This window comes from Salminus brasiliensis, chromosome 7 (genome assembly GCF_030463535.1).
Source record: "Salminus brasiliensis chromosome 7, fSalBra1.hap2, whole genome shotgun sequence".
NCBI classification, from domain to species: Eukaryota; Metazoa; Chordata; class Actinopteri; order Characiformes; family Bryconidae; genus Salminus; species Salminus brasiliensis.
The window spans coordinates 36,199,286-36,225,451 of NC_132884.1; the positions used below are offsets into that span (position 1 = coordinate 36,199,286).

The following is a 26,166-nucleotide window of genomic DNA, read 5'->3' on the forward strand; positions in this document are numbered from 1 at the left end:
CCCTGGAATCAGTCAAGGACTCAGCACCTCAGAGGCTGTGACTAATAAGTGATACGATCGCCTTTCCCTTCCTGTGCTCTTGGGAAGCTATCTCGCTGAGCAAAATCTTATAATGAAGTCTCATTTAGTCCTTCAGCATGTATCGGTTGCACAAGCTCAGCATGAAAAATGAGGCCCAACATGTTTCTTGGTTGGCCTATATTAAACTACACTTGCTGTACCACTCTGCTGTCGGATCACACTATCTGATCTAACAGTTCCTGTGAGCGTAGACGTGTGACAGAGAGTGCAAGTGTGTGCACACAAGAAAAAGTATGTGCCTATATAAGTGTGTGGGTAAGGCTGGAAAACGGTGTAAAACTGAACGACTGCCCTTTTCTCAATAAATGAGTTCTTTATTAAAAATATGGACATATCATTTGATCATGAGTTTAACAAAAAAATGATGCCAATTCCTACTGAAGAGAAAAGTTAGAATACTCTATGTCCCAATGCCTGTTATCTACCTCTTTGGCTGAAATAGCCTCAGTCAAACATTTCGTATAACCGTCTGCCGGTATCTGACGTCAACAGGTTTTTCTCACTCCTCCATGCAGAATTCTTTCAGCTGTGGTATGTTTAAGAGGTTTCTTGCTGCATAGCCTGTTTCAAATCACTCCGTAACATTGCAGGATTTTGGGTCATTGTCATGTTGCATGGTCCATCTTTGCTTCTTCCCCTAACCATAACATTTCCATCTCCATGCATCACAATTGCTATGAGGTTCTTGTGCTCATATGCATTGCTTGGTATGCAACAAACATGTCTTCTGTTACAGTTCTGTAATAAATTAACTTTGAATTAATCTGTCCACAGAACATTCTCTCAGACATTCAGGAAAACTGTGGTCTTGCTCTGATGATTTTATTTTACAGGAAGTACTTCCTCCTTACACACATACCAACAAAATCTATATAGTCTAAATAGTAGTCTCTTTATAAAGGTCTGCTTTTGGCCTTTCATGGGGTGTCCCAAATTTTATACATGACCTATTGGCACCATGCATAATGGTAGGCATAGACTAGAGGAGTATAAAGCCCCCCAGCATTGAGCTGTGGAACAGCGGAACTGTGTTATTTGAAATGATGGTGCTCCATCCAAATTAATATTTCAAGAGCTTTAGGTCAGGATGTTGGATGATCACCACGATCACACACTCTTGTCACTGAATGCAATCAAATCTTCACAGCAATGCTCCAAAATATAGTAGTAGAGACAGTTACTTCAACTAAAGTAGGATAAACTCTTTTTTAAATACCCTTGATTTCAGGAGAAGCAACAAATTAGCAGGTGTCTCAATGTCCATATAGTGTATAAAGAACCTCCACAATAGCGCCTGTTTGCCAAGAACCTCTTAGAAATCCTGCAGGAGTGCAGAAGATGAACCCTCACAGGCTTGTTATTCAGTAACTACAATTAAGCTGATATGAAAGTTATGTAATTATGAGAGTAAGGAACCGAAGCGTGGGCCCAGAAGAAAACAGTAGGCTTTTATCTGAGTCTGGCACTGAGCTTTCCTACCAGCACGCCAAAAAATCTCCTCAGATGTCTTTCAGCAACTGACAGCTGATACACAACAGATCATTTCCACTGCATGTCAGTTTGAAACGCCTTCGAGTGGAGCCATTCAGTTTCAGCTATGGGACACATTTCCATTTGCACCACTGTAAATGATTTATATGCCTTGCATCTTTGGTTTTCAGGTTTTTGTGAAAATATTTTACAATATGCATGACCTTACTGAACATTAATTGATATCCCATATTGTCTACATGTTGTGGTGTTAGCATTTATGCTTATGAAGGAGTCTTGTCCTGGTCCTTCATTAATTCTTGTCAGGCCCTGGTCTAGTCAGCTACCTGGCAGTCACTGGCTAATTGTGTCCATTCCATTTTGTTCCTTTGCCAGATTCGAGCAGTGTGGGAGCATTCTGCTGCAGCAGGAAAACATTTGCAGCGGGGGTAAAGGGATATCAGCATAATTTGTTTTCCTGCAAAAATCTACCCATGCATGATTCTAATGTAAATGGGCATAATTACGTGCAATTTCAAATCAGTCTCTGCTGGGTCACCTGCCAAGGAGGTAAGACGCAGCACACCAACTGAATAATTGCTGGTGACAAAGCAGTTTAGAGCCCTGTAGGCAGAATATTACCCACTGGTAAAATCTTCACATTTTTAAATAACAGATAAAGAAGCGCACTGGATCTATACTGAGGTTTTGATATTTCAAGGTTTAACATCAGCTGCCAAGCCAGTGATTGGTTCACTTAGGTACAGAGCACACTAATAGCTGCCAGCAAACCTTCAGACAAGATGAAAACCATTAAAAAAATCAGATGAGAAAATGCAATAATTGTTGAAAAATGTGCAATGGGGCGATCTGATGAATGGAGTGGGCAAAATGATGGATGATTAGAAGAGTGGGTGAATGGAAGGATGCTTGAAGGGGCAAATGGATGAATAGATGAATTGATGGATAGATGGATGGATGGATGGATGGATGGGTGGGTGGATGGATGGGTTGATGGGTAGGTGGGGGGGGGGGTGAATGAGAGAATGGATTGATAGGTAAATTGCCTAAATGGAAGGACAGATGGATGAATAGACGGATGGACAGATGGATGGATGGATGGATGGATGGATGGAGTGAATGGATAGGAGACTGGGTAAATGGAAGGATGAATGAATATATAGATGAATGGATGTGTGAATGCATGGATGAATGAATGAGTGCAGGGATGGGTGAGTGAGTAGATGGATGGGTGGATAGATGGGTAAGTGGCATGAATGGATGAATGGATGGTGGGTAAATAAAAGATCTGAGAAGGCATTTCATAGATTTCGCCAAATCAGTAATGCCCCATGGGGCCATTTCTAAACAACTGCACATTTCAAGATGAAGCAACTGATCATGCCAAGTTCAATTATTTAAGTACAGGTTATTGGGAATTATAGCCTCTCTGCCCTGGTCTGGAAGAAGACCCATACTGTGACCCTCAGCTGAGAGGAAACTGGTTTGGATGGTCAGGAACCACAGAAAACCACCACAGCACAGACCTTGAAGATATTGTAATGCCAGTGTCACATTGCACACAAAATGCACAACGTGGAATAATGAAGAACAGGAACAGGGCCGGTGACCCCAAACACATATCGATGGTTGCTGTGAAAATTTAAACTTCATATAAACTTGTTGCCTTCCTGAACACAACCCTCAACCCAGATTGTAACCAGAATTCGGCCTGAAGCTGATGGGTATCAAAAGCATTTCGACCAAGTGCTGATTTTAGACCTTTAAAAAGTCAAATCTATGCCCCAAATTCATGTACACTGATCAGCCATAACATTAATACCACCACCTTAATACTGTATAGGTCCCCTATGCGCTGCTTTAACAGTCCAGTCCTGAAGCTTGGACTCCACAAGATCTCTAAAGGTGTGGTGATTGGCACAAAGACATTAGCAGCAGATCCTTTCGAGACCTTTTTTTGATTTGCATCAATGAATCAATCCTTGCATCAATGAATCAACCCCTGTCACCGGTTCACCGGTTATGCTTTCTTGGACTATGTTTGGTAAGGACTGACCACTGCATACCAGAAACACCCCTCAAGACCTGCCTGCCATTTTAGAGACGTTCTGACCCAGTCATCTAGCCATCACAATTTGGCTCTTGTCAAAGTGGCTCAGGCTCTTATGCTTGCTCATTTTTTCCACCTTCCAGTGCATGAACTTCAAGAACTGACCATTCACTTGCTTCCTAATACATCCACCCTTCAATGTCATTCACTTCACCTGTCAGTGGTGTTAATGTTATGGCTGACTAATGTATGCCCTACACTCATCCTGCCCCTGAGGAAGAGTTCAAAGAATTTATTGAAAGCTTTTCAATGGTGCCCTGACATCCATGTCCGTTATGAGTGTGCGTAAACGTCCGAACTCGAGCCTGAACGTTAGCAGCAATGCTATTTTTATGACCAGTTTCCAACTAAGATCAAACTCCACAGCCCTAGTAAATATTTTAGTGCACTGTAACCTCAATTCCACTTTTACATTCAGTTTGCCTCATCAGACATGCTGTTTGACACCATCTTTCTCTAAGCTAACAACAAATTCATTGAAATAAAAAAGTTCTAAAATTCCAGTCACACACAGTCGCAGTCTTTCCTCCGGAGGCCCTAAGGTCCTAACCTGCTGACAAAGTGTGGCAGAAGCACCAACACAGCTCCACCTAGAGTGATGTTCTGCTTCTCCACATTAACAAAACCCAGCACACAGCAGCACATGATCACTTGAGCATGCTAATTCATGCAAGCATGTGGGCTTCAATCTACACAGAGAGCTGTTCCTTGCATAAAACTGCCATTCTCTGCAGGGTTCCATATGCAAAGTTTCTGTGTACTGTTTTTAAAGAACACCATCATTTACTGTCCATCTTCATTTACGCAAAGCGCCTTCATGTATTGATTGATTCAGGTTATTACAAGCTGTTTCCACACCTTCGTTCGGTGAAAAGGAAAGGCCAACAAGTCAGGTTCTGAGGCCTCTTCTGTTATCTTACCTCTTTGGTTTTGTCCATTGCTTTCAGGATGGCAACATTGAGCTTCTCTAGAGCTGAGAGAACGTTCAAATACTCCCCGAGATGCTGAGAAAAGTAATCTGAAAGGAAGGGAGAGATAGAGGGAACAGAAGAGGGAGGGCAAGAGATGGAGCAGGGAATGTAATGGACAGCACAGGGATGGCACAGTTATTATCTAAGGTAGGGAAAAGGAAATTACCCCATGTCTGACAGGAAGAAGCTTTAAGGGCTATTTTTTAACCAAGAAAAAAACCCTTTCCATATCTCTATCTGTGTATGTCTATCACTCTATCTCTCTCTCTGTCTGGAACACACACAAGCACATTTCTGAAGGTGATTTGTGGCCAAGATTAGGAGATTGACTGAAGTCTGCACTTAAATAAATGAGACTATTGCTCTCCGGCTTGGTGGCAATATTGACTCATGCCCCAATAATCTGTGAAGCATGTGTAGTCTCAGATAACCGGTGAGGCTTCCTTTTTTAATATTCCATCTCATATTTTCCTTAACATCAGAAATGTGATCATTTGACTCCAGTCATTAGCATTAGCTTCTTCACAATGTTTGCTAACACTTAAATATGTGAATTCTAAAACATAATGGAAAGAAGCACGACTCTAATACAGGAATAATAATAAAAGGTTCAGAATGTAAACAGAAGGGAATCACCCACACCTACCTGACAGCTTGTCTGTATCGAGGTTGCTAGGAAGGAAAAAAAAAAAAGGGGGGGGGGGGGGGGGGGGGCAGAAAAAAGGTAATTGAATTTGAGGGGACTCGGTTATTAGAAAAGGCGCCGTTATTGCTGAGGAGATTGTGTCGGCTTCTGACAGTGTTTGCAGGATCTCAGAACAGATTCATGTTTCGGTGAAGCAAGATTAATGGTGCATTTTCAAAATTACACGCTGACCTACCAAGATAATGATCTTATACTAATGTACCACATGAACTTTCTTCCATGATAAACATAGTGGTGTATCTGGGGGGAGCCGGTGTGACACTGGCCCAGAGGAATATTCTGATTGGGTGCCTGGAGCGATGACTGGGCCAAAAGAACTGGTGTAATAATTCAATACAAATGATGAATTATTAACATTCAAAAGCATGTTTAGGGATATCTTTATTTTCTAATTTGCAAATATGCCTGATTATTAGAACATTGAAGATCAAGATGTGAAACAGCAATTACACAAACATTCAACACTGCTTACTAACATTATACTATATATATATATATATATATATATATATATATATATATATATATATATATATATACACACACACATATGCAATGCACACACATATACAACAAATTCAGCTACTTCCAGTTGCACACAGATGTGAACACACACACACAGCTTGTCCAGTTCCTGTAGAGAAGTACTGCCAATAGAATAAGACTCTCCGGAGTCTTATTCTATTCTATCTATTGGAATAACGAAATATCACATCTAAACTACATCCCCACCCCCGCTGCTCTGGACCCACCACTGAATTATAATACCACCATAAGAGCTGACAACTAAAAAGTAACATACCATCACTGTCTGTGAGGATAAAAAAAAAATGGACATACAGGGTTTCAGTAGAACAGTGATGATATGGTGAGCTACCCTCTAGGTTAGGGCTCTGATCGACTTCCATTCATTTAATTGTACATCTAAATGTGCCTCAGTTCACTAAGCGAATAATGCAAATGCACTTAAATTTTAAACCAACCAAACGCTCTGATGCGATCTAAAATGTGCTCACCCCCTAACGTTTGTGTGACACATCAAACCACAGCTGAAAGCAAAATACATCTGGAGCCTTGGAGTTTAGGCTAAATAATTGCCCAGACTTGTCTGGAGGCATTAATGGACTTTTAATAGACATGAGACTCAGAGGGCTATATTAAAAGCAGAAATGGATCTGGTTAACGATTTGAGTAATTGAAAAGCACACACACACACACACACACACACACACACAAACACACACAAAGCTGTGTCCAAACCGGCACACTGTCACACTTTCATACTGCTAAACGGTGTCTCAGTGTGACCTTGCTTGGCCAAGGTGACAGGGATTTGTCAGTGACCGCCAGCTCCTGTGGGATGACTGTAAGCACTTTCTATTTATAATATATGACAGCTGAAAGGATGCAGTGATAGGGTCGTATCGTCCACTCTATGCAACAAGGACTGTTCGAATTTCACAACTGTGCATGCAGCCTAGACCATGTATCAGTAGGGTCTGATATTTATGTTTAACAGTTAGAGAGGTATTCTTTACAATAGATTCTATACACTTTTATTCAATTTTAGATCCATCAGGACTTGATATTGAATTTTGGGGCGAGGAAGTCATATTCGTCCTAACAATGACTGTGTAGAAGCCATAGCCCTAACAAGCTAATTACGGTCTGAGATCTTGGCAAAATGTTATCTAAAAGCTCAAATCTCTTAAGGTTCCCTAGGTTTTGCACGGTGCTTCTAAAATTGTACAAAACCACATATATATATATATATATGAATATGAATCTTTATGCCTTTTGGAGATCAGTTGCTCCTTGACTCACTTAAAGGTGCAGTATACAATTCGCTAGCTCTCCAGGCTGTTTGCATGCTGAAAAAAGAGCCAAAAGCTATTCCAGCCATTCAGCATCAGGAAGTGTTTCTGCTCATGCACAGGACGGGGGAAGGGGAGGAGCTAGGAGCGCAGGTACATGTAAACATTGGTGAAATGCCTTGATGGATGGTGGAAAGACCTCAGAATGTTATGAAGGCAAGAAGGCATGAAAAGGGATGAGGATGTTACTTTCTTGTGGCTTGTTAGGTGGGTAACAGTGTTGTTTTGTCCTGTTTCATTTATGCATTTATTTATGGCATTTAGCTGACGCTCTTATCCAGAGCGACTTACAAGGTAACTCGTATTACAGAGGTGGGCCAATGTAGTGTTAGGAGTCTTGCCCAAGGACTCTTATTGGTGTAGCGCAGCACAGTCACCCAGACCAGGAATCGAACCCCAGTCTCCCACATGGTGTTGTTGTAACTCAGTGGCAGGTAGTGGTGTTATCTGTTGCACCACACCAACCACTACGTTTCTGAATGTTTGCGATTGCGTCATGCAAGAATTTAAGTGGGCGGAGCCTTTGAGGTGCACTGAAGGAAGGGGTGTGTTTGTTTTGCTTTTTGCTTGAGTTCAATTATCAGCAATCATTCCCCAGAATCGTATACAGGACCTTTAACCATTTAACCACCATAATTAATAACTGCAACTTCTGCATGCACTACAGGACTAGTATTTCTGGAATAATAAGCCCTGTGAAATGAGTATTGGTTAATATTTACTCATACTGGTCAAGTCATAAGGTAAAGGGAGTGCTAGGTAATCAAACCTTTCTATTTCAGGAAATCAGGAGAGGGCCACAGAGTCGCTCTGGCCCTAAAGTCTGTTGCATGGGAGGAACATTAACTAGCCAGAATAATGCACCTGCCTCTGCACATCAACTAGCTGGATTAATGTTTTAATGAGTATGGGGGAGTTGGGCTGCTGTTGTGGCAAGAACGAGAATCATGCTGTGCATGGAACAGGTCTTTATTCCAGGACTATGAAAGTCTAATTTACTGCAGGCTTTTGAATATTGTAATTACTAAGAGATCAGTCTCCCTGATTGCAGATTGTGCTCCCTTTTAGAAAGAGCCTGTGAAGTGTTTTGAGACGCGGAGGGAGAATTTCGAAATCCAAATCAATCCCGTGCCCAGATACCGTCCTGCAGAGCAGCGCTTTTGTGCAGCTTAAATCGGAGTCGCTCCTTTATTCTGTCGACACTGAGGCCTCCAGCTAAAGAAATTTCTCTTCCTTGAATCACACATCTCGTCTCCGCCGCTGCCTTGATCTTTTTCCATGTTCGCTTTCAACTGCTTATTTATTTACTTATTTATTTATTTATTGCAAATGCTTCTAAAGGCAAGCTGTGCTGCATGTCAAGCTGTGAACAGCAATTAAGGGGAACCAGGCAGGTGCCTCCAAAAAAAGCACATGCACCGAAGCCCTCATAGACAGCCCTGAGATGTAAAATCGAAGCGGGAGGGTACATACTTTGCCTGTCGGCCGTCAATGGAGTAGAACAGCTCCTGGAGCTCATCGGTTGTGAGAATCCCATCAGCAAAGTATGCTTTGAACTCCTCAAAGGAGAGCTTTCCATCATCTGCAACAAAAGACAGGAGGAAAGAGCTGGATTTAGTTTGATATAGCCGACACATTTAAAAGCTGCCGAATCTGGGGGTCCACTTGATGTTTCTGTGGGTTTATGTTCCAAAAGCATCCCTGTATCGTGCCTCACTCAAAGAGCCCTCAGTGCTGACACACTCCTTAAACTTCTATGTGAAACTGCTGCAGAACCAAACATTGATAGACACCCTTTCTAATTAGTCAACATTGCTGCATTAAGAGAAACCCACTGCTGACACTGGTGTTAAGCTGCAGGCAAAGCTTGCATAAGCTCCAGAGGAAAGCACTGGCATTAGAAAGGGAACCTTTGGAGCTGCTGAACATGAGCCTACGGACACCGTGCCCAATGTCATGTGAAGCTGTGTTCTCTGGAACGATGGAGCTCCATTCGATGCCTTTAAGATTATTGCAGTGATGTTTGTGGTCCGAACTAATCATCCAGCATCAAGCACCTGACCTCACTGATACTCTGATACACTGATGTGTATGAATGCAGTCAAATCTTTACAGTAATGTTCCAACATCTAGTTGAGAACCTTCTCAGAAGATTAGAGACATTAATACTTAAATATTTGTTTTCTTCATACCCTTGATTTTGGAAGAAAGACTGGACGAGGAGGTGTCCGCAAACTTTTCAGTATAGTTCATGCAGTATTCATAAAGTCACAGTAGTGGTGATCAGTGTACCACCGTTTTCTTTTTTTACTGCTGCAAATAATAATAAAAAAATTATAAATAATAAAAAATTATATCAGAAACACACTATATGGACAAAAGTATTGGGACACATGGACATATGCTCATACATTGTTACGTCTAGAAATAAAGGTATTAAGAGTTTATCCTGCTTTTGTTGCAGTAACTGTCTTTTCTGTCCAGGGAAGGCTCTCTACTACTACATTTTGGAGCACTGCTGTGAGGATTTGATTGCATTAAGTTTATCTGCCTCAGAGAACCTTTTTCTATTGGCAATACTTCTTAGTAGACAAGCTGTGTGTGTGTGTGTGTGTGTCAGCAATGGGTGCAACCTAAAGTAGCTGAATGCATTCATTAGAAGGGGTGTCCATAGACATTTGGACATTTTGCGTATTTAGGATTTTAGTTTTTTTAAGAAAATGAATCAGTTTAATATAATTTACTGGCCTGAAAGGTATCGGCAATCTCCTAAACAATGGAAGGTCAATGGAGAGGTTAAAACACAGACCACCGGTGCTGATATTCTCCTGGTACCTATACTTATTAGATGATGAATCAGTGTTACAACAATTAAGACACAACTTATTAACACAGCACTCTTTGCTGCCAGAGAATGTATTACTATTGTGTGGGAATTATTTGAATCCCTTAGCTATGTGGATTAAAAATAAGCATCCTCCTACATTCTCCTGAGAAAATACTGTGTAATATAAAGAAAAAACAGCAGATTGTGAAATATGAGGGAGGTTTTCTGTATTCTCAAGTAAATATTCTAGCAGAATATGTGAGATTCATTTGCCACATTCAGGAACATCTGCAGACTGAATTTATAAGATTCTCTTATCTGCCTTAACCTGTATACTGAAACTACATACTGTGTTCTGGGCTTGACCTTGCTGAATAATCGCTGTGGGGCACAGGATGGGTTTTCTTGTATCTACACTTTCTGCAAATGGAATATTAGAGCAATGGTAAACATATTGATTTGAAAAAGATGTTTTACAAGGAGAAATAAGAAGAAATGCTGAAATATGGCTCTTATTTAAGACTTTGTGTAAGTGTTTTGAGCAAGGCTATTCAAAAAGTAATGAACACTGACCCTACCCAAACCCAAATGCTAGTCAAATACCAGTTGTAGTTTTAATATTATATTTCATACATCATAAGGAAAAAAATGCTGTCACTAGTTTGGCTGCACGATATTGTAAAAAACAAAAAAAACAATGCAATAATTTTAGTTCTGCAGTGTATATTGCAATTTTAAATAAATACAGGAATTTTCACCAGATTTCACCAAAAGTCAATGAACGAATGAATGAAAGATCATGAAATTAATAATGTCTCCAAGATTTGAGTAAAATAAATAATACTGGGCAGATTTAATCTGTTTTTGGTAGATATGTCTATACCCTCTATAACTAGAGCTGGGCAATAAAATGGTATTTTATCGTATTGTGATCAATTTTGTTATCATGATACACAATATGCCTTTTTAAGCATATCACAGATTCTGTTAGTACTTAATAAACACAGATCAGATCGTCTGCAGGTTTCATTACAAACAGTGTAATTAGACTGGTTTAATTAAATGAAATGCAGCAGATGTTCAATATAAATCACTGTATTCAGGACAGGAGAGAATCTGAATAGTAGTTTTTAAGAATCTGTCGCTACTGATGTATTTCTTCTAAGTGATAAATATTGTATTTATTATTTTATATTTATATTATGTATTTATTATTTATATTTATTATAAATATATTTTTATATTCTATATATTATATAATATATATATATATTTAAATATATTATATTATATAAATATATTTATATATATAAAAAAAATTATATAGTGAAAAATATATTGTGATAAAATATATCGTGATATAGTATTTTTACCATAACGCCCAGCCCTAAATGTAACATGTATTAAATTTGCCCTATGTAACATTGCACATCCTGTGAATTAACTATTGTGCATGACAGCATTGCAATGACGATGCTGAACCTATATATTATCCATTCCCAGTCACTGGAGAAGATCCCTAAATGGTATATCTTTAGTACCTTTACTTTAGGTGGATTACTATTTCATATACTGTTGAAATTATGTTATTAGCCCCAGGCGTTCTATTTTACAGTTGTACTTAAAATACCTCAGTTATGTAACGGTGCAAACATGCCCTGTTCTGGGAATATAATGTAATGTACCTTTCAAGGTCATTTAAGGTACAGAATTGGGTCTTAAAGACCATGCTGTACCTTTAAATGTACATTCACATTGTTTATATCTTGGGGAACTCAAATTTAGCCAGACCAGTACCTTTTCCATACTCTTATAAAAATGTGGTACCTAAGGTTCTTTGAGCAATCCCATAGAGCAGGGGTATTTAATTAAAAAGCAGTAAGATCCAGTTAGGGGTAATTTCCCCAAGCCAAAGTCCGGAACATCATGATGCATTATGCATTATAATTCAGTGCCATATCCTGTACATTAAAGTGGCTTAGCAGTTACATGCACTGATGAGATTTGCTGAGTAGTGCCATGTGTGATATCTACAATGCAAGCGATTGGTCTGTGAGTGTTCTGGGCCGCTAAACCTGTACCGTAAAAGCCAGACCAGCTACGCTGGTGTCGTGGAATTCTGTCAAGAATCGATAAGGCAGACAAGAATATGCATTGAGTAGCAAAGTTTTATTGAGTCTGCATGCAGCTCGTGACCACGATACAGACTGAGGTAAAAGCATTTAACATACATATTTATAGTATAGATTAGGGAGTTGAGAAAAGGGAGGAGGAGAGGGTGTGCGTGCCACACCGACGTCTGAAGAGATACATTGTTCAGGTTGCTGTGACCCATAGATCAGAGTGCTGGCGCCTGAGAGGACACATTGTCCGGGTCGAGAGGTTACTAGCAGGTTAAGATAGGCTGTAAGTACGTCAGGTGCACTCCCAATGCAGCTGTAATCTATGCTAGGAAAAACAATAGTGTTTCATGGAAAGAGAAGAGCGATTTAACATATGCCGTACAGGCAGTTGCAAGGCCAACACATGATTATAGTTAGCACACACTATCACCAGGCTAAGCATGATTACAATGAATGAGTGGATTTTAAATGAGTCTATTATGAATTAACATAAAATTATAATGTGGTTATAATATAATTTTCCATAACACTGGTTAAAATGAACACTCCATCAAAATGAAATAATTCTCTATAATTTATTGATTATAGATCCAGGTCAGGTCTGTTGTCTGCCTATTACTGACCTCTGCCATAGAAAGCCAAGCTAACATGTTCATGTGGGACCTGCAGAATGTTTTATCCTTGGGTTCCACGCTGGCCCTACATATGGATGCCCGACAGGGTCAGTGATTAGGCCAGGAGGGGTTAAACATGGGCCCCATCTATGTTGTACACTGCATATGGGGCCTGGATTGGACCCATGTGAGATTAAGGTGGGCTATAATGCTGGGACTCATTTGGGAGGCGTATGTACAAAAACACTCAGAGCCCAGGCCTGCCTGGATGCCACCTAGCCCATACTTCACCCATGTGAGCCCCACTGGAGCATGTTGGCTGGGGAACTACTTTTGTATACATCTCTTACAATAAAGGTTCTAATTGGAACCAAAATTAGTTCTTCTATGGCATCACTCAAAGAACCCGTTGAGCACCTTTATTTTTAAGAGTGCATGACATGATATGACATGTAAATAGTTTCTAAAGACAAATTCATCAGATTCTGACAGTTTTTCCAAGCCAGTTCTTTGATTCTCAGTGTGTGATGTCTAATCTACCATCTAAATAAGGACAAGATACAATGATCCAAAACGCCAGCCAGTCACATGAGCACTCGTCACTCATATGATGGGTATCATAGATCACTTCTGATACATAAAGTAACATCGGGATTCTGTGCCCTGGGATCTCCGATTGTGCAGAAGTCAGAACTTCCGCCATCAATCATGCAGCCAAGGAGCCTAACAGAGCATAGCCGGGGGAGAAACTCGGGTATCAAATCCCCAGTCTGAATCCTCCGTGAGCAGATTAGTTCTGACACATGACCTAAATCACAGCAGCTCTGAGCATCATTGAGTATTTTTCTCCTCTGGGTACTTTCCGGCTCTCTAGAAGATGTCCCTTGGTTGCCCCAAGAGCTTCATTTGGCTCTTCAATCATGATTTCCAGCTTTTGAGAGCTAACGTGAAAGACTTGAGCCTGATTCCATTTGTTGCCCTTCATGAAATGGATTTTAAACGCAGAGTCACAACCTTGGCATCAGGAGACCTAGAGGAAGGATTCCTCTAAGGCAACAATCAATTGCAGCTCAGGCGTCAAGGGAAGAAGTGCTTCTGGGGCCAGATCCTGAGCTACCTCAGTGGTGGTGAAATATGAAGTGGCTCGGCAACCTGCCCCTGTTCACTGCCTTATTTGCGGCAAGAAAAGTTTCGGCCATAAATCAGGCCGAGACTGCCGAGAGATAGACTGCTGAGGGAGACGGAGATTGAGTCAGCAAGACGAATCAGACTAGAGGCAATCTGATTTATCTCAGTAAAGTCTGCCTGTGTGACCCTGCTCTAAAAATGTGTTGTAGAAAAAAAATCGTGCCTGAATAAAGAATGGATTTCAGTGTAAGAACGATGCTCCTTAAAATGGAGAAATGGGGTAGAATTTATTTCTAGCATTTTTAATAGAATTTTAAGTAGAATTTAAAAGTTCATATTTTATTTTACTTTTATTTTAATAAGTATATTATTATTATTTATATGATTTCCCCTGTTCTTATTGGCCTTATTTGGTGGTCTGTCTTGTCTATTGCTGTTGATTCATTGTAATCAATTTTCAATTATTTGTTGGATTTATTTTTTATCTTTTTGTTTTATTTGTGTTATTTTTATTTTATTTATTATTTAATTTTTCTGTATTTTGTTTTCAATTGTTTTATTTATGAAGCTCTGTACTGTAAACTACTTTAAACTGCATCCTCAATGCCTGAAAGGTGTTATAGAAATTGTGTTTTTTATTATTATTATTATTTGTATCTTTATAAGCTTCCTAAAGGTAAATAATATTGCAATAATTTATTCTTTTATTTCCTAATTAAATATAATTGACTCACTATTAGGAAATGCCTTTCCGTAATTGTACAAGAGAAAGTAATCAGAGAGTTCCAGCCACTAACGGCTTTTGTCAATTCATTTTCTATATTAAGTCAGAAGCTCTAATGTTGAGAACCCAATTAATGATCCTCCTCCTCAACACATCTAACTTGAGTCATCACCAAGACAGAGCAGGGATATTTAATCTGAGTCTCTTAAAGATGTGATACTGATACTGATCTGATCAGTGACCTCAAATGGTATAAAGGTAAGCAGTGAACTGACAGGACTTTCGAGGGACAAAATAACTTAAAAACTGAAAGTAATGTAAATTGACTGGTCTGTAGCAATGGAAGTAAATTAGGTCTGTGAAATTAATGAAAACAATTTACAAACCTTTGGTTGTTTCAAAGCACTATTGGACTGACATGTACTATATAGACAAAAGTACTGGGACACCTATTTATTCCCTGTTTGTCCTGAAATCAAGGTTATACAAAAGAGTCTATGCTGCCTTTGTTGGAGTAACTCTCTCTACTGTCTAACAAAGGCCTTCCAACAGATTTTGGATTGCTTGCATTGCTGTGAGGATTTCATAAGACAAGCGCATTAGTGACTTATCCGTCAACTCATCCCAAATGCACTGGATGGAGCACCAACCATCATTCGTCCAGGCTGTCAAGTCTGTCCTGGCACCAAAGTGGTGGAATGAACTTCCCCTGGGTGTCCGAACGGCAGAGTCACTCGCGGTAGGGGCAGTGGTGGCTCAGCGGTTAGAGTGCCGGGCTATCGATAACAGGGTTGTGGGTTTGATTTCCGGGCTGGGCAAGCTGCCACTGTTGGGCCCTTGAGCAAGGCACCTCACCCTCCCAGGGCACTGGAGTTGGCTGCCCACCGCTCTCGGTGTGTGTGTACTCACTGCCCCTAGTTCACTTGTATGTGTGTGTGTGTGTGTGTGTGTGTGTGTGTGTGTGTGTGTGTGTGTGTGTTCACTACCACAGATGGGTTAAATGCAGAGGACACATTTCACTGTACAGTGTACAGTGACAAATACGTGCACCTTTACCTTGTCTTCAAATGCAGACTGAAGACCCTCCTCTTCCAAGAATACTTGGGCAAATAGTAGAGTATTATGATCTCCATATTGACTTGTGTTTAGTAGTGTCTAAGCTTAGAGGTATCTTTGAATTATTAATCTATTCAAACTAGCTGAGGTTATTCTTGGGTAAATAGTAAAGCACTTTTACTTTCTTATCACTCTGGATAAGAGCGTCTGCTAAATGCCTTAAATGTAAATGTAAAAGCATCAGTCCAGAGAACACAGTTCCACTGCTCCACAGCTCAATGCTGGGAGCCTTTATACCCCTCTGGGTGTAACTTAAAGTACCTGAATGTATCAAAAGAAGGGCTGTCCACAGACATTTGGACATATAGTGTATGGAGCAGTGTGAATAAACTTCTGAAGGTCTACAGAATCTTCACTTGATGTACAGAATCTAAGTGTGGTTCTTCACACTCACAGATTTCTATTACAAACGTGCTTCTTTATGGCCTCACCCAAAGAACCACTTGAGGCACCTTTACACAAAAGTGTACCTCTGAAGTGTGACTGTCCGGGAGAATAAAACACAGCCCAAATGATCAGAGACATAATTACCCAGAAGGCTGACAAGGGACATATTGTAGCATGTCAGGACAACATCCAAACCCTGCCTCTCTTCAGCTGTTTCAAGGGCAAATTTGGCAGCCATCTGGTCCCAAGCGGCTTCGCTGCAGAACACACCACTGATCAGAATCTTTAATCTTTAATCGGCCTCCTTTCAGACTCACAGAGTTCTATAAAAAATTCCAGACTCCATCTGCCTCTATCTTTAAAGAGATTAGCCGGCGTAAAAAAACAGCCAATTTACATTTAAGGGGAGAAAAGGATGACGGAACATCTCTGACATGTCTTAGTCCTAAATCCGCTTATCTGGAATACCAAATAACAGAACTTTCCAAGCTCTTTACTCGCCTGGGGCGTGTGTATTATCACTGAGGCATTTATTAAACTCGAATTTGAAGAGGCCACTGATAAATAGTATCTGGAAGTTTTCTGAACAGTGTGTGGTCTTAGCCATAGTGGGGTAGGGGGGCTGTTTTTTGAATAGGATACTTCAGCGAAATATCTAATTTACATAATTTCTTTCTTATCCCGAAGGTGGTTAATAATCCGTGGCGTATCTGGCGCTTTCTTCTTTAGCTTTGAAGTAGTGCTGTGAGACTAATGTATAGTGTAGAGCTCTACCTTGGCCTCTGTAGGTAATCAAGCATGAAACACGATATTTTTGTGTTTAAACACAATGAATCCCCCAAAAAAATCAATCCTGTGGCCTGTGCAAAAGCTTCGCCACCTTACAGAGTCAGGACCTAATAACACCCATTGGCAGAACTCTTTTTGTAGCAGCTAAAAGTCTTATTTCGGTCGTCTTGCTGCATGTCATCGCGCTCTCCCCCGGAGCGATCCCGAGCTGCCGCCCACAGTCCCAAATAAGGACTTCCGGTTTGTTTCTGTTGATTCATGTTCCTTTGTGTCGATTCCGTGTTCATTGGTTTTGTTCATGTGTTGCACCTGGGACTGGGAGTACTTAGGGAGCTTCAACCCCTTGATTCACTCCCAAGAATTGACTGATTTGGAATCTCTAGGATGCCCCGAGTTTCCTCACGTGTTACCGGCATGTTCAGGTCAGCTCTGGTTCTCGACTTACGTTCAGGAGTAGGTCTCCCTTCAACTCTCGTGGCAAGCGAGGCAACTCACTTCCTGTCCAGGTTTCCAGGCGATCCACGTTCAAGCAAGGCGACCCGCATTCACGGCAGCTCAATATTCAGGTTAGGTCAGCCTTGCTGTTTGGTCTAGCGGCTGGTTCTCTTCTTTGATCTCCATCTCTGCGAGTGTTCATCCCTTTTGGTCTGGCCGTACACGCCATGACACTGCACAGCTTTTTTAAAGGTCTATCCACAAATCTTCTATGATGTTTAGGTCAGAGGTTCTGTGAGGACCATTCCAAAAGCTTCGGTTTGAGTCTCTTCAGGCAGTCCATGGTGGATTTTGAGGTGTGTTGTAGATCATTATCCTGATGTAGAAGCTGTCTTCTTTTCAATTTCAGCCTTTTAATAGACAGTTTGACATTTGCATCCAGGATTTGCTGGTATTCTGTAGAATCCATTCTTCCCTCCACTTGTAAACCACTGCAAAAGCCACTGGCAGCAACACAATCCCAAAGCATGATAGCTCCACCTCATGCTTCACAGTTGGCAAGGTGTTCTTTTCATGAAATAAAATTCCTTTTTTTCTCCAAATGCATTTTTGACATGGTTTGCTGTGAAGGTGATCATATTATCTATATGTTCCACTGCACAGTAAAATAGTGTACTACCCCCCTGACACAACTAAATGTAGGTAGGTTCTTGTAGGTTCTGGGCAGTGATATGGAGGTCTGGCTTATGAGAAGTTCTCTCCAAGAGTTTTATTGGTATTCCTGATCTCATCATGACCTCCACAGTTTCCCTGAACTCCCACTTTGTCATAACAGTCCATACTGGAGAAACAAGAATCTTCCGGCGTTTTGTAAGCATTGATTACTTTTATTTTCAGATCTTTAGAAGATCTAGAAGAAGATTTAGAGGAGCCCATGTTTAATGGCTGTTAGATCAAGGATTGAAAAGTCAGTGAATTGACAAAGCTTGGGAATTATATGGTGATTATATCATTAGATGATGGAGTTTCTAATTACAACTGGTGACATGCCTCAGGTCTGATTTGCTAATCAAGGTCTGAGACCTTGTGACCAATTGTAATTGGGGGCTGTCAGCTAAATCAAATTCTGAATCAACCCTTAGGGTGTCCAAACTATTGACAAATTAATGGTACATTAGGATTGGCTGAAAATACTTGTTTTATGTGCTGAAATCCTTGCATAAGACTATAAGACTGTAGCTGAAGGACTAACTAACTAAGTGAGGAGGTCTGTTATCTGATACTGCATGGTACTACACACTCACTACAGTGTACACTACTACACACTCACTACACACTCACTACAGTGCACACTACTACACACTCACTACAGTGCACACTACTACACACTCACTACAGTGTACACTACTACACACTCACTACAGTGCACACTACTACACACTCACTACAGTGTACACTACTACACACTCACTATAGTGCACACTACTACACACTCACTACAGTGTACACTACTACACACTCACTATAGTGCACACTACTCCACACTCACTACAGTGTACACTACTACACACTCACTACAGTGCACACTACTACACACTCACTACACACTCACTACAGTGCACACTACTACACACTCACTACAGTGCACACTACTACACACTCACTACAGTGTACACTACTACACACTCACTATAGTGCACACTACTCCACACTCACTACAGTGTACACTACTACACACTCACTACAGTGCACACTACTACACACTCACTACACACTCACTACAGTGTACACTACTACACACTCACTACAGTGCACACTACTACACACTCACTACAGTGCACACTACTACACACTCACTACAGTGTACACTACTACACACTCACTCCAGTGCACAATACTACACACTCACTCCAGTGCACACTACTACACTCACTACAGTGTACACTACTACACACTCACTCCAGTGCACAATACTACACACTCACTCCAGTGCACACTACTACACACTCACTATAGTGTACACTACTACACACTCACTCCAGTGCACAATACTACACACTCACTCCAGTGCACACTACTACACACTCACTCCAGTGCACACTACTACACACTCACTACAGTGTACACTACTACACACTCACTACAGTGTACAATACTACACACTTACTACAGTGTACACTACTACACACTTACTATACACTCACTACAACAACCTAACAACACCAAAGCATGTATCTAACAACACTGTAGTAACCACCTGGAATACCATAGCCGCTACCCATCAAGATGATAGCAACCACCTGGGATACCACAGCAACAACCTAACAACACCATAGCAACCGCATGAAAACACCATAGCGACAGCCACCTAGCAACACTATAGTAACCACCTAGCAACCATTTAGCAACATCATAGCACCAGCCGAGTAAATGCCTAGTAGCAGGAACTACTTAAGCTGAGCAACCATTCTGAGGTTCTTTCAGGAAATTCACAATTGGCTACAAAACAGCCAGAATTGCCCCTTTCCAACATAGATTTCTCAGCTTAATTATGGCTTTAAGTTCTATCTTCATCCCTTTGACAGTTCTAGGTCAAAATCTTGCTCTGGTGCAGAAGATGCAGAAAATGGGGCGAAGGTCAGTACACAAACAGTGAAATGTTCACCTGCGAGAATGCTGTCTCATGCATTATTACTGCAAGGTCAGCCCTAAGAGGTCTCCACAGTGGAGGTCGGCTACCAACTGAAAGTTCCAGCGCTCGTGTAAGAGCTCCCATCTGCACTCTGCTGTCGTGGAGATAGTGCTTGATAGAGACCCTGAGAGTACATTTAATTCCCCAAGGACTGGCTCTACTCTGCCGCTCTGTCTGAGCCCGATGTGCAATTCTGTTATATTGTCAGCGTAACCCCAAGGCAGCTGTACAGTGTTCCCGAGCGATGTCAAGGCTTCACTTCTGGTCACTCTGTTCCTTAACAATTTACGGCCCTTTGATTGCGCTCACCTATTTCAGAGAGGAGGGTGAATCATTAAGGAGCCTGGAAGGCCAGAATGGATTGGGCTGCTTACGCTTCGTCAATGTACTGTACAGTGTGCTCGTTTCTGTCAGTGTCACCCAGCCTTGCAAACGCTCAGTACTGAGAGCTGCAGAAGAAGCATGGGAGGGTGTCAGGCCTTTTTAGCACCTGCCAATGCCTGACTGGCACAGTGACCATATTGTCAAAACAAGAGGCAGAATTCCACATTGTGTTTAGAGCAGGGCTCCTCAAACCACTGTTTGCCATTCACTATTGTAATCTTGCACAACACTGATTGGACAGAAGGCTGCAATATGCCACCGAACCAGTACTGTGTGACTGTCATTGAGTTTTTCAATGTATTTAAGCGATCCAATCCAACACTTTAGACCATTACTGCTTCTCAATTCCTTCAGTGCAAGATATACAGTAACTAGCGGGTCCCAATATGTTAATGCAGACAATTTCCTTTCATCATTAAACACTGTAAAAAGTGACAGGGCAGAAGATCGCGACACACCTGCGACACAGGTTACTACATGTGTATGCTCTAATTACTCTAATTACAAATTTGCATTGTGTGGGAAAATGGTTTGATTTCTGGAGGGATGACCCCCAACAGAGTACAGTCCTGGGCCAATTATGCTGTGGAAACATCTCAATTTAAAAAAGCAGCATGGCGGCCTCATTTCGCCATCTCAAACAACATGATTCAGTGCAATTTACTAATCAGTGAAATACCATGAAGATTAGACTTATGTTTATTATATAAAAAAAAAAAACACAGTTAGACTGAGCTGCCGTACATCCCTGGAACTACTGGACTACTGCACCATGATCTTGCCATGTCCTTCAAGAACTCACTGGTCACTCCATCTCCAGAAGCATGAAGCTCTGATGTAGTTGTGGATGACCAGTTATCGTTCTCGACTCATGTTGCAAACCTGGAGAATTCAACCCTTCCTCTCTAGCGAGGCCACCCAGGTCCTCTGGGTTCAGTCTCTGGTCACTTCAAGACTTGACTACTGCAACTCTCTTTTGGCTGGTCTCCCTATGCACACCATCAGGCCCCTGCAACTTATCCAGAATGCAGCGGCACGGGTCGTCTTCAACGCTTCTAAGTTCAGCCATGTTCAGCTCCTCCTCTGCTGCATTCTCTCTTCACTGGCTTCCTGCAGCTGCTTACAAAGCCAAGAACAGACCAGCCTCTCCGTACTTGATGGCAAAGGTCAAAAGCCGATCTGTACGAAGAGCCCTTCCAGCTTTAAGTATGGCTCGGCTTGACCCACCATCCTTTATTCTTTGCCTGGTTGATGGAGTGGACAATCCTTTGTCGATGGTTTTATAAAGCACCAAAAAGTGTTGCACTGTGGTTATTATTCCAAAAAACTCTGTAGTACTATCTAGAACCCTTTTTGCTTAGAACTGTCATGGCGGGTTAGGCCAGACACAGAGGGATGAACACTCGCAGAGATGGACTCAATGCAAGTAATTTATTAAACAAAACAAGACAAACTGTCTTAAACGTGAACAGTGATCAACATAATCAGAACATGGCAAACAAGAGGGTGAAACCAAACAGACCTGAGACCCGGGGGTTAAGCTGGGGAACCAGCTACTTGGCAAGAGTGGCAAGGCCGACCCAACCTGGAACTGCTACGTGGCAGAGGGTCACCTAGCTGGAACGAGAGTCGTGGGTTATAACGTAGCAGATAGCGAGCGAACCTCACTGAATACTTGAACCGCCGACTGGCTTGCTCGCAGACGGGGTAATCGAGCAAAAGCTGGCCTAATCCAAACATGGTCAAAGACGGGAACCTTCCGGACTACAACAACGTTCCAACCCTTTTACATCCATTTATCCATTTAATTCTCAGCAAGGAGCTCTGTAGCCGAGCTCCTTAGGTATTCCCCCGTCTCAGGTGAAACACATCAACTAAACAAGACATGATAAACCTGAACCAAAACATGTGAACATGAAAAAAACACTGAAGCAATCGTACATAAACGCAAATGAACAAGAACCGCGAATCAAAACCAGAACGGAAACACAACAAAAGTCCTCATGTGAGCCTGTGGGCGGCGCCCCGGGGGAGGGCACGATACAGAGGGGCTGACAAAAACATGTGCAGTAAAGAAAGGCCTTCATGTTGAACTGCCTGAATGTCCTCTAAGAAAAGTTCTTTCCTACTATAGCAACATTTGTTTAAATATTAAATTATAAATATGTCATTTTTTTGCAGTAATGGTCATCAATGAAACTATACTGGCCTATGACTGGACGGTTTGCTCTCTGTAGCACATCCAGACTTTTCTGAAAAAATCACAGTACCATTTGTTATTTGGGGTAATTAGAATTACCTGTCTGCACTAGATTTGCCATTGATTTGCCATTTTTAAATAATGTTCTCCATTACAGCCTTCGTTTCATCCCAATTAAATGATTTTCCAGCTCTTCCTGTGCGTGCAAAAAAAATCTTTAAAGACAAACTCAAGCAGTAAAAAGAAAAGAAATCTTCAAAACTCGAACTAGAAGCATTAACTATTGATCGGTGGCTTTTATGTACTCAAGAAATGGAGACTTGAATCTCAAATCAGATCAGATCTGGTCTTTCCATCCCTCCCATCTGCCCACGGTTTGGTTTTGCTCACTCCGCCTGTTTCCAGCCTCTCACTGCTGTGCCTTTGTGACATCCATCCATCTCCTTTCCCTACCGCCTCGCCTCTCCTTCCCTCTCCTCTCCTCTCTCAGTCTTCACGTCACATCTCTCAGGCCTCCTCTTTTTGGCTTATTTTTCCTCAGTAATCTGCAGTTTACTGAGGAGTCTGTCTAAACTTGGCCATTAGCACTGTCAGATTAAGTCAGCAGACGCCATCTGAGCAGACATTCGCAAGCCTCTTCACAATCTGCCTGCCTGCCTCAGAGAAAGAGAGAGAGAGAGAGAGAGAGAGAGAGAGAGAGGTAGGAAGGGAAAGGAGAGAAAAAAAAGAAACAAGAAAAAAACACGAGCAAGCTGAGGCAGACACGAGCAGACAGAGGGAACATTGGCAAAGGGAGGGAGAAAGCAGACAAAAGAACAGAGGGAGAAGGAAAGAACCGTAGGGAGACAGCCACACCATTATTCTATGTGATTGTACCTCGTCTTCTTAAAGGAACACTCAAGAGACCCTAAAGCTATTCCTTATTTGCCGCATCTGCAGTGGACAGCCCGTTCCCATGAACAATCATCAAACGCACTAGACAAATACATTAAGAAAATAGTGATATATAGTGATATATATACATATATATATATATATATATATATATATATATAATGTGATGGGGGTGAATATGTATACCCCACACATGTTCACCCCCATCACCTGCAATGCTCTGGCATGACACCTCATCCAACACCAACGTCACCGGGCAACCAACGCGCTCGGAGGAACCCATACATACCCGGCTCTGATGCATCGGCCAGCAGACAGCAGTGCCGGCCAGCACTGCACTAGAGTGATGTGGGAAGAAAGTGCCCCAGATCTGCCCACCCTGGGCTCTCTTCAGGCCCCGGCTGACGAAGGCTAGCAGCATGACCAGATTCCAAACCTCTCGTCCAGAGGTTGTGTGCCAGAGGTTCTCTGGTCACAGTCACAGCACCTTATTCCGCCCATAGGCCCAAATAGGTCCATAGGCCCAAATAAGGACTTCCTTATTACAAACCTCCGTTTGTGTTCATGTTTGGGTCATTGTGTCGATTCAGGTTGATTTGGTTCATTAGTTACACCTGGGATTGTGGGGTATGCTGAGAATTGTTTTGTTTGGAACCTAGAAGTCGCCTGAGACGTTCCCCGTACGACTAGCGGTATGTTAAGGTCAGTTTCAGCTCTACAATGGAAACCTTTTGTTTGAGCAAATACTTTTTCACGGCACTGAAAGACATTTGAGTCAACCTCCTTGTTTCTACTTTGCATTAACAAGTATTTCATCACCAAATCCATATTTGGATGGACTTGTAAGGGTATAAATAGATTCTATTAACACCCTTCACTAAACAGCCAGGAGATACAATCTGATTCTATCTCATGAAAAGAAACACAAGAGTGTTGTTCTGGTTTCCTTTATGGTTCTCCTACTGTAAACATCCTCTTACCTTCTCACCTCCTTGCCACCATTCAGCAGATGCATTTCCACCCACATAATTGAACGCGGATACACACTGATCAGCCATAACATTAAAACCACTGCATAGGCTCTGTGAAGGCATGGACTCAACAAGACCTCTGAAGGTGCCCTGTGGTAACTAGTACCAAGACATTAGTATCAGATCCTTCAAGTTGTCAAGTCCTGTAAGTTGTGAGGTGAAGCCGCCATGGATCGCATCAGTGAGCCTTAGGTGCCCAGCATGACCTTGTCTGTTGCCAGTTCTTGGAGTATGTTTGATGGGTACTGACCACTGCATAGCAGGAATACCCCACAAGACCTGTCTGATGTTAAGGAGATCATCATCAGCTAGCCAGCACAAATTGGTTCTTGTCAATGTGGCTCAGATCCTTACACTTTCCCATTTTCCCTGCTTTTAATACATTACCTTCAAGAACTGACTGTTTACTTGCTGCCTAATGTTTAGAGCCCATCCCTGACAGGTGCCACTGAAACCAGATAATTAATGTCATTTGATTAATAATTAATGTTATGGCTGATCGGTGCAGAAACCACATGTATAGATTAATCTCTGACTACATCTGAATCGACGGTATGCTGTAAAAAAAAGGGGTCTTCAACGGTTCTTGAATAAAAGCTATGGTTCTATACACAACCATGATGACTCAAAGAATCATCTGAATGCTAAAATGATTCTTTGCCTGGTTAAATGACTCTTCTCTACAATGGAAACCTTTTGTTAATACATGGTTCTACATAGCACCACAGCAGGTTCCACTGTCAGTACTGATAAAGAACCCACTATTCCTTCGAGTGTACAGATGGAGCAGATAGAAAGATTAGGCTGAAAAACACTGGAGTATTCCTTTAAATCGCTGTCAGTAAATCCCTAAGATCCCTGGGATCACAGCATCCCTCTGGATCTCCCGCTCCCTCTCCTGTGCTCTCAACACTCCAGTATTTTTGGCTCTGGCCCCTTGAGCAGAAGCAGAGGATGACATGCACAGAGAGCTGTCGGACGTGCTTGACGCGCTGTTTGTCATTTGATTGGCCAGCGGTGCTGGGCTGAGGCTGAAGCTGACCTTCTTTCTGGCAGAACGGTTCAGTTATGTAAGTGAAGAAACCATAGGGCGACACAGAAAATCTCCAATATGACAAAGGGACTCACTTTAGCAGTGCTCCAGAAGCTAGATGTTAAAGCGATAGCTCAGGGAAAAATCGAGTTCTCCCTTGCCCCAAATGTAGCTGATCAGCAAAGATCAGGACAGTGGGGTGTCACACTCCTGGGGTTCTTGGGAGGACCATGACCTTGCAGAGATTTCTCTCTTCCACTCTGATGTTGCACACTCTGATTTTTTGCTAATTAGCTGGAGGGGGGAGGGAGATGGAGCAGGTGCGTTAAATGAGGTAGAATGCTCAATTCTGCAGTGCTGTGTCCCTCCAAACGGCCCTCCCCACAGTCTGACAACCATGAGCCAAGACATGTTTACTCTTGCTCCTTCAATTTCAAACTGGAGCTACAAGCAGAGCTACCCATAAGGGGGGGAGTGGGCCCAGCCTCTATTTGAGAGACCTGGATTAGTATTAGAGTCAATTCCAGCATATACATTATATGTCCAAATGTTTGTA

The 26,166-nt window shown here is 41.8% G+C and overlaps 1 protein-coding gene across 1 annotated transcript in view; it reads right to left on the bottom strand.

Moving 5' to 3' along the window:
• The window catches only part of necab3 (N-terminal EF-hand calcium binding protein 3), a 62,368-nt gene that overhangs the window by 21,715 nt on the left and 14,487 nt on the right, over positions 1–26,166 (bottom strand). Inside the window, exons 3-5 of the mRNA XM_072684802.1 lie at positions 8,707–8,815; positions 5,300–5,325; positions 4,603–4,700 (exon numbers count right to left, since the gene is read on the bottom strand). Of these exons, the coding sequence (XP_072540903.1) occupies positions 4,603–4,700; positions 5,300–5,325; positions 8,707–8,815 (233 nt within the window). The remainder of the gene's footprint in view (positions 1–4,602; positions 4,701–5,299; positions 5,326–8,706; positions 8,816–26,166) is intronic.